This window comes from Micromys minutus (genome assembly GCF_963924665.1).
Source record: "Micromys minutus genome assembly, chromosome: 2".
Taxonomy (NCBI): domain Eukaryota; kingdom Metazoa; phylum Chordata; class Mammalia; order Rodentia; family Muridae; genus Micromys; species Micromys minutus.
In genome coordinates, this window is record NC_137971.1 from 89264010 (window position 1) to 89273457 (window position 9448).

Here is a 9448-nt window from a genome sequence, read left to right on the forward strand (position 1 = left end):
CTATTTTTTCTTTTGCCAGCTCTAAAGCTTTTTGCTCTTTTAGCGGATACAAAGTATCTTCTCCGGGAAACTTGTACTTCGTTTCCCGGGGCACAATCCTCTCTTCTCCCGGCGGTCTTTCCACCTTTGAATTCGCTCCATTTCTGACTTGTTTTGAACATGCCTCTTTGAGCCTACCTCTTTTACTTTTTTCTTGTGCGCTCCCTTTTTTATTATGCTCCGTTTCTGACCTGCCCTCTTGGTGCTGCATGATAACTTTCTGTCTAGATAACTTCCACAACAGTAATGTTACAACAGTTACCACAAATGCAAGCAATAACCCTCCTACTTCCGGAGAAAATTTAAGAAGAGACATGCCTAAGTTTTTGGCACGCTCTTTTGGCACCCCATAAAATCCAAAAAGAGACATGTCTCTTGGAGCTTACCATTTACCTTTTTGCAGTTCTGAATCTACTTAAGCGAACTGAAGGGTCCCCTCGGCGCTCCCAGGTTTCGGCACCACTTGTCGCGCGCCCCACGTTCCGCCGGCAGGAAAAGGCGTGCAACAACAGGATTCTTCTGTGAACAACCTTTATTGTACAATACTCTGAGCAGGGGATCTCCCGTGGGAGAGAAATGCACTGCTTTTATATGCCCAGGAGACTTGTGTTGCTACCTGATTGGTGCACCCTCCAGTAACTCATTAGCACGCCCCGAGAGCAGGCTGTGACCTATGTGGCGCATGCGTTCTAAGTCTCTTGGCTGGGCAACAGCTCTGTTTGCTGAGTTCTCAGCGGGAAGCCGGCGCCATGTTTGGGTGCGGCACAAACGGCTCTCTACACACTCTCTTGGCTGTTGTTTTGTTTTCTTGACAGTGTCTTTAACCTTACAGAAACTTTGCAATCTCACTAAGTCCCATTTATCAAACTTTGACCTTAGAGCATAAGCCATTGGTGTTCTGTTCAGGAAATTTTCTCCTGTGCCTAGGTGTTCTAAGGTTTTCCCTACTTTCTCTTCTAATCTTCTAATAGTTTCAGTGTACCTGGTTTAATGTGGAGACCTTTGATCCACTTGGACTTGATCTTTGTACAAGGAGATAAGATAGAGTCTATCTTCATTCTTGAATGAAATGTTGAATGACAGTTGAACCAAAATCATTTCTTGAAGAGGCTGTCCTTTTTCCATTGAATTTTTTCAGCTCCTTTTTCAAAAATCATGTGACCATATATGTGAGGGCTCATTTCTCAAACTTCTATTCTATTCCATTGATACACATGCCTATCTCTGTACCAGTACCATGAAGTTTTTAGCACAATTGCCTTGTAATATAGCTTGAAGTCAGGCATAGTGATTCCTGCAGATGTTTTCTTGTTTTTGCGGATGGATTTCACTATTCTAGATCTTTTTTTATTCCAGATGAAGTTGCACATTGCTCTGAATGGTTCTTTTTGTTTCTTTTTGGTAAATTTCTGCTCTGAATTTAATTATTTCTTGCTGTGTACTCCTCTTGAGTGTATCTGCTTCTTTTTGTTCTAGAGCTTTCAACTGTGCTGTCAAGTGACTGGTGTATGCTCTCTCCAATTTCTTTTTGGAAGCGCTCAGAGCTATGAGTTTAACTCTCAGTACTGCTTTCAATGCATTCTAAAGGTTTGGGTATGTTGAATTTTTTTTCATTACATTTTAGAAAAATCCTTAATTTCTTTCTTTATTTCTTATTTGACCATGCTATCATTTAATAGAGCATTGTTTAGTTTCCATGTGTATATAGGCTTTTTGTTGTCTTTGTTATTATATTAGACCATGGTGATATGATAGGATTCATGGGAGTATTTCAATCTTCTTATATCTATTGATGACTGTTTTGTGACTGATTATATGGTCAATTTTGGAGAAGGTACCATGAGGTGCTGAGAAGAAGGTGTATTTTTTTGTTTTAGGATGATATGTTCTGTAGTTGTCTATTAAATCCAATCAGTTTATTACCTCTGCTAGTTTCACTGTGTCCTTGTTCAGTTCCTGTTTCCATGATCTGTCCATTGATGAGTGTGAGGTGTTGAGGTCTCCCACTATTATTGTGTTGGGTTCAATGTATTTTTTGAGCTTTAGTAGGTTTTCTTTTATAAATATGGGTGCTCTTGTATTTGGAGCATATATGTTAAGGATTGAGAGTTCCTCCTGAAAAATTTTCCCTGTAATGAGCAAAAATTATCCTTCCTTATCTTTTTTGATGACTTTTGGTTGAAATCTACTTTATTCTATATTAGATTGGCCACTCCAGCTTGCCTCTTGGGGTCCTTTGCTTGGAATGTTTTTTTCCCAACCTTTTACTCTGAGATAGTGTCTGTTTTTGTCTCTGAAATGAGTTCCTGTATGCAGCAAAATGCTGGATTCTGTTTATGTATACAGTCCGATAGCCTTTGTATTTTTATTGTGAAATTGAATCATTTATGTTAACAGGTATTAAGGAATAGTGGTTGCTGTTTCCTGCTATTTTTGCTTTTATAGATAGAATTGTGCCTGTGTGTCTTTCTTCTTTTGGTTTTCTTGCTTAGGTATTTTCTTGTTTTTACTAAGATGTAGTTTTTCTCCTTGTATTGGGTTTTTCACCTATACTTCATTGTAGTGCTGGGTTTGTGGTCAGATATTGTGTAAATTTAGTTTTGTCCTGGAATATCTTGTTCTCTCCATCTATGGTGATTGAGAGTTTTGTTGGATATAGCAGCTTGTGCTGATTCTTAGGGTTTGCATGATGTCTGTCCATGATCTTCTAGCTTTCATAGTCTCTGTTGAGAAGTTGGGTGTGATTTTGATTAGTCTGCCTTTGTATGTTACATGACCTTTATCCCTTACTGCTTTTAGTATTCTTTCTTTGCTTTGCGCACTTGGCGTTTTGACTATTATTTGTCAGGAGGGATTTCTTTTCTGGTCCACTCTATTTGGAGTTCTCTAGGTTTATTTTATGCTCATGGTCATCTCATTCTTGAGGGTAGGAAAGTGTTTTCTACAAATTTTGTTAAAGATATTTACTGTCCCTTTTAGTTGATATTCCCCGCCCTCTTCTATTCCTATTATCCTTAGTTTGGTCTTCTCATTGTGTCCTGAATCTCCTTGATATTTTGGGTTAGGAGCTTTTTAGCTTTTGCATCTTCTCTGACTGTTTTGTCTATGTTTTCAATGTTGTCTTCAGCCCCTGAGATTCTCTCTTCCATCTCTTGTAGTCAGTTGGAAATGCTTGCATCTGTGACTACTGATTTCTTTTTCAGGTATTTTTCAGGGTTGTCTCTTTTAGTGTTTTCTTTATTGTTTTCATTTCCATTTTAAATTCCTTCTTCAATTTCTTCATCTCCTTGGTTCTGTTTTCCTCTAGTTCTTTGATTTTTTTTGAGTGTTTTTGTTGTTTCCTCTTTAAAAGCTTCTATTTCTTTATGCTTTTCCTCCTGTTCTTGTTTAAAGATCTCTACCATCATCTTGAGGTATGATTTCGGGTCTGAGTCTTCTTTATCTGGAGTGTTTGTCATTCTGCTGTCGGCTGTGATGGGAGAGCTGGGTTTGTTGCCAGGTTGTCTTGGTTTCCCTGGTATATGTTCTTTCGCTTTCCATTTGCCATCTTGTTGTGTGTGATTATACATAGTTTTGTTGTCAGTTTTTGGTTTCCTTCTCACCCGTGTACCTTGCCTGTGTTCCTGGATCTCTGCTGTTCTCAGTTGCAGATGGCCTGTGTGTTTGGTCTGTATGCACAGCCCTCCGGGTGAAAATCAAGTCCCTAAGGCAGAGTTCCTGTTTCGCTGAACCAATGTGAGAGCTGTGCTTTTTGCATGCAATTCTCCTACTCTAGCCTCCCTACTGGCAGAAAATACAGTTTTATCAAAAAAATATACTTTTTTGTTCACAGTTACTTGTATCCTTGGATGCAGAATCTGTAGATACAAAGAACTGACTTATTGTTCATCAACTGGATTGTATTATATAAACTAATAACTACCACATGATTCAAAACCCTTGTTTGTGTTCCTACTCAAAACATTTTACTTATGGAATCTGGAGACATGGTTCTGCAGGTAAGAATACTTGCTACTTTTTGAGAGAATCCGATTGGATTTCCAGAAGCCACACTGTAACAGACAACTGATTGTAACTCTCACTCCAAGAGATCTGATGTCCTTTTTTGGTTTCTGAGGGCACCAGGCACACTCCTGACAGACAGACATACAGGTAGACAAGCACCCATGCACTTAAAATTAAAAAAAAACCAAATTAGTACTTTTAAAACTAAAAAAAAGCATTCTAATTTTTTATTTAAATGAAATTATATTATAGAAAAAGCGGGAACACTTGTATATTCATGTGTGCATGTGTAATTAGCTTACAATATAATAGACTCTGTTGTGTTATTTTCATTATAGGAAGTCTGCTGCTTCTGAAAATAATAGCAAAAATTGACAAGCAGACTTAAGATAAAAGGTCTCTTTGCAAATACAAAGGCAGTAGTGTAAAGAGACATTTTATAGAGTGTGTGCCCTGGATCAGGCAGGGCAGGGGCGTGCTTTTTGTATGCACTCGGCAGAGATCTCTCTGCCCCCTGGCTACTCGGATCTCCTTCTCACCAGGCCTTTACCTTTGGGAACTGCTGGTCCAGGTGGCAGATCACTAATGATGTTTCTAATTTTCTTTTTTTAAAAAAATGAGATCTTTAATATAGGTACAAAATTTTGTTTCTTTATGCATCTGTTATAGGATTTGGATCAAACCATTAGGATTTCTTTAAAAAACACAAAATAAAACAATGATATAAAAACAGCAAGAAGGCCTGTATCCAAAGTTTTTCCTCTAATAGTACCAAATACCACAAGGTACAGATTATTATACAAATGTGTACAAATCTTTAATACAAATACAACAGGGCTAGGCTTCAGAGGAAAACAAACACAAAAAAGCCAGTTCTCCTCAGGAGATCACTACTGTCCATAGCAAGGGCAATGTAGGACTGGGTGCTTCCTGTATCATACATGCCTTCTCCTTGGCCTCTCCTTGAAACTTCTTCATGTTCAAATGAGGTTCTGACATGTTAACTCAAATTTACATTTCTGCTCTGCTTTATTTCAGTTTCTACATATTCCCATTTTCTCCATTTCTCAGATTAAATCTAGAAACTGCTTTGAGAATATAACCTGTAGAACTCCTGTGAGCAGCTCAGCTGTGACAGCAGTCGGGCTGTGGAAGGTGTTACCTAGGATGCCAGCTGGATACATGGTCCTCAAAGGTTTACTGTGATGCTGCCCTGTTTTATCCAGGCCAGAGGGAGAAAGCATGGTTAACTCAGCTTGGTTTTGACAGGAAAGGGAATCTCTCACCAATTTCCCAAACAACCCGAGTGTGCAGCTATCCTCTCCAATGGGGAAACAGGTCTGGTTCTTTGGGAATAAGGGCAGTTAGGAATGGTGATGTTCCTTTCTATTTCACTTTCCTAACATCATTGAGGGCCATCAAGTTCCTTTCTGAGTCATAACACCTTAGCATATGGATGACTTGGCGCTTTTAGACAGACATGAAGAACTGACAAATCTGTATGCTCCACATGCTCCTGCTGGTGGAGGCTTGTTATTAAATTATACATACAGAAGTTTACAGGATAAATTAAAATCTAAGAAATTCTAGAGTTAAGTACACATAATTAAAATATACATGCACACACAGATAACCCTACTGAGAACCAAAGACTCCTTTGTGATCCAGCTCTGTGTGGAATGCAGAGCACAGTGTACCCACCAGGGGAACCAGAGCTGAGCCAAGACCCACAGAGCAGCTAAGCAGCAGAATCTCTCAGGATCCGGTGGGCAACCAATGCTGCCAGCAAAAGATGGCGGCTTTGCTTTGTATATCCCAAGCCTTGCGGGCCAGACAAGCAGGTTCAACAGGTGCCACCAAGAGCTTTGGTTTCTCCATGGTGTTTATTTCTCTGCTGCCAAGAATCACACAGCTGAGGCTATATATGGCACCCATGACTCTCTGGTACCATGGTTACAATAAAACTGGAGACGCAGATACTCTTTAGTAGGAACTGGAATTTGTCCCCTACTCAGTCCACCTAAGGTCCACCTGCCCCAGTTACTCCGCATCAGTCTGTAGTCAGCTGGCCTCCTCCCATAAGCTTTACTACACTTCTGGTTATAAGACAGGTAAGGCAAATGGTCAGTGATGGGTCTGGAGGTAAATCCAAGCTTGGAAAACAAAAATCACATTTTAGTAGTCTATAAAGAGATGCACATGGCACCTAGAATAAGCCCCTAGTCCCTAAATTACACTGATTTTTTTTTTAAGGCAGATTTTTTTTTCCACAAAAAAATAATTCCAAGCCCACATTCATGCCAAAGTTTCCTTTTAGCTAAACCTTTGCCATTTCATAAAATTATCAAAAGCAATGTAGTTATAATCCTATGTGTTTACTGTACATTATATACATATATATAGATATAAAAATTTAAAACCTACACCCAGAGGTCAGTGGAAGATCTGAACAGTCATATATACATAAACTAGTGAAGGGTAGACAATCTTCTGTCCCAGGCTTCTTGGAGGTCACAGTCCAGGCATGATGTATGCAATGTTGTCCAGCGTGTTTGACAAGACCTGTTTAGGGCAGCCATTCAATTCAGGTAGTTGTGTGGCCAGGCATGTCAAAGGGCCAAGAGCACAGATAATGGAATCCAGGAGCACTGACAAGCTTCCGGACACTGCTACCGTGCCCTCTGTCTCCTGCAGACAGTGTCCAATGAGGCTGAGGGACTCTCCCAACAACTGGAGATGAGCAGCAACATCAATGGGCTCTGTTTCAGGGGCTTTGGCTGGTGAGGCTGGCAAAAGCATTGTGGTAGGTGGGGACTTCTTTTGGGGTGACAGTATTCCCACAGAAGAAGCTCTGACTTTCATGGCACCTTCTGCACTGGATGCTTTTCTTTTCACAGTTGTGGCTTCAGCCTTGTTCTGTTTGTGCTGCAGATACTGAGCCTTTTGCTTAGAGATCGGCTTGTCTTTTTCTGGCAAGTGCTTCCACACTTCAGCCAATTTTTTACTAAGTTCCCCAAAATCTGTACCTGGATGGTCAGCCACAATGGTTACTCCTTACAGAATACCTGGTAGGCAGACATATTCTTGTTTTTCGGCTTTTCTCTTCTCTTCTCTTCTCTTCTCTTCTCTTCTCTTCTCTTCTCTTCTCTTCTCTTCTCTTCTCTTCTCTTCTCTTCTCTTCTCTTCTCTTCTCTTCTCTTCTCTTCTCTTCTCTTCTCTTCTCTCTCTCTCTCTCTCTCTCTCTCTCTCTCTCTCTCTCTCTCTCTCTTCCCTTTTCTTTTTCCTCTCCCCATGTCTATCTGTGTGTAGAGCAGGAAGTGGCAGGGTCGGGATATTGGAGGCAGGGCCGGGTATCAACACGTGCTCCCGAGCAGGGCCATGTTCTCTGCTAGAACTTCTCTTGGTCCGGGAGTGCCTCTTCTCCTTGTGTCTGTCCTTGTCCTTCTTCTTCTTGCTCGTTTTTGACTTCTTCTTCTTCTTGATCTCCCTGTAAGAGTCATCGATCACCAGCTCCCCAGCCTCTAGCTCCCCAGCTGAGGACGACTATGACTCTACTAGAATTGGGTCAAGTCCTGTGATATCGAGATTAGCACTGTGGGGTTCTGGATGCTGGGAGGCATCAGACCCACAGCCTTCTTGGCCAGGGGAGGAGTGTGAGTCTGAGGATGACTTGTGTTTCTTCCGGGCCGTTTTTAGAAGGCTTTGTACCTCGTGTCCTAGGAGTAAAGCACCTTGCTCATCCCGAGCTAATTTCTTAGAGGGCTTCTTCAGAGAAGCCTGTTGGGCAGGGTACCGAAAAGCCTCCTCCTGCACTGCGCTGTTTCCCTTCTCCTTTGGTGAGAGATTAAGTTTCATCTTTAGGCCATCAGGTTCACGAGGAGTCAGTGTCTCTGTGTTCACATAGAGTGGTTTCATTTTTTTGGGTTTGTGGGCATTGCTGTCATCCAGAGAGAGCTCTCCACCACTGCCATCGCCCTTCTTCTTGTGATGCTCCTTTCTGCTCTCTGAATGGCTCGAGGAACTGGTGGATTTCTCTGCTGCCTTCTTAGGGGACTTGGCACCTGCTGCCAGAGAGGAAGTGATAGCTTTCAACAGGTCCATTGATGTATCAGGAGACTGTGGGCTAGATTTCTTTTTTTTCTTCTGTGATGATTCCAAAGTCGGAATGTCTTGCGTATCACAAATGAAAACTGTTCTTCTATGCTGAATCCTCCAAAATACCAGCCCTCCACCTCTCCTCTTCCACACTGGTTTATCGGCACTCAGAACAAGAACCACTGTCCGCCATAGTAGTAATCATCAGGGGAGTGCTTCCTCTTCTTCTTGTGTGTGTCCGTCCCCAAGAAGAACAAATCATTGTCCTTTGACTTCTTGGAAGAACTCCTGGCCTGCGCAGCAACTTCTTCTTCTTCCCTTAAGAAATCTTTGTAAGACCGCTTCCTTTCTCGTTGGCTTCGGCCAGCTGCAAGTCCTATGTCCTCAAAGCTGTGATCACCATCAAAGCAATCTTCTTTCTTCATGGAGTCATCATAAGCCATGGTGGTCCTGCAGGGCCTTTGAGAATGTGTTGTGTCACTGTGTCCAGGCTCCTTCCCGTCTACAGGACCAGGTCGTTTGAGAATACACCACTCCTTGCTGGTTTAGTCTAGAAACCTCTTCTGGATCTAAACAAATAATTTCCGAAGTTTTCTGATTATTCTTCAATAAAAAATCTTTTCAGATTTCTCGGAGCTGGATTATAGACAGTCCTGAATTGTACAGTGTGAATGCTGGGAACCAATTTTTCTAATTTTCATGAGCCCCAAGTAGATACATGAGTGAGGGACTAGTGTCGATCAAATTAATGTGTCTCCTCCCCCTGAAATTTCTATTTTCTATCTGGTCTCATTGACCTCAGAGTAATGGTAGAAATGCAAGAAAAGGAATTTTGTTTTTAAAATACAGCCTCATTCTATAGCCCTGGTTGTCCTTGGACCTGTGATTTTTCTGCCTCTGACTTCACCTCCTTAAAGTGAAGTAAAGATGCCACCACCACTACTGTCATGTAGCAGATTTTTAAACATATCTGCTAAGTGGCAAATTTTTTCTGATTTCTACTAAATTGTATTTTACAGAATTCTACTTTATCTGTGGACTTGGTTCTCATTGCTTTGAAGAATTAATAAATTTTTTGAAAGAAACTGCAATAAAGATATTCGAAAAATAATAAATAAATTTTAACCTATATAGTTAAAATCAACCAGTTCAGGAGGTTCTTTAGACTACATTGGATCCTATGTGTCTTGTTTTGTTCTAATTTTGTTGATTACAAACAAAATCTGAGCATCATTGTTACCATCTGGGATACTGGTTTCCAAACAAAATATGATGAGATGAAATTGGAAAATGAGTTTTGTTGAACTAG

The 9448-nt window shown here is 40.9% G+C and overlaps 1 protein-coding gene across 1 annotated transcript; it reads right to left on the reverse strand.

The window, feature by feature from the left end:
- Positions 1-4716: 4716 nt before the first annotated feature.
- LOC308416284 (HMG domain-containing protein 4-like) lies at positions 4717-8621 on the reverse strand. Its single transcript, XM_080911214.1, is given in 5 exon segments — positions 4717-7094; positions 7097-7146; positions 7286-7587; positions 7591-8242; positions 8323-8621. Coding segments are annotated over 5 exon segments (1803 nt in total). The 5' UTR covers positions 8583-8621; the 3' UTR covers positions 4717-6555.
- Between the last annotated feature and the right edge of the window lie 827 nt (positions 8622-9448).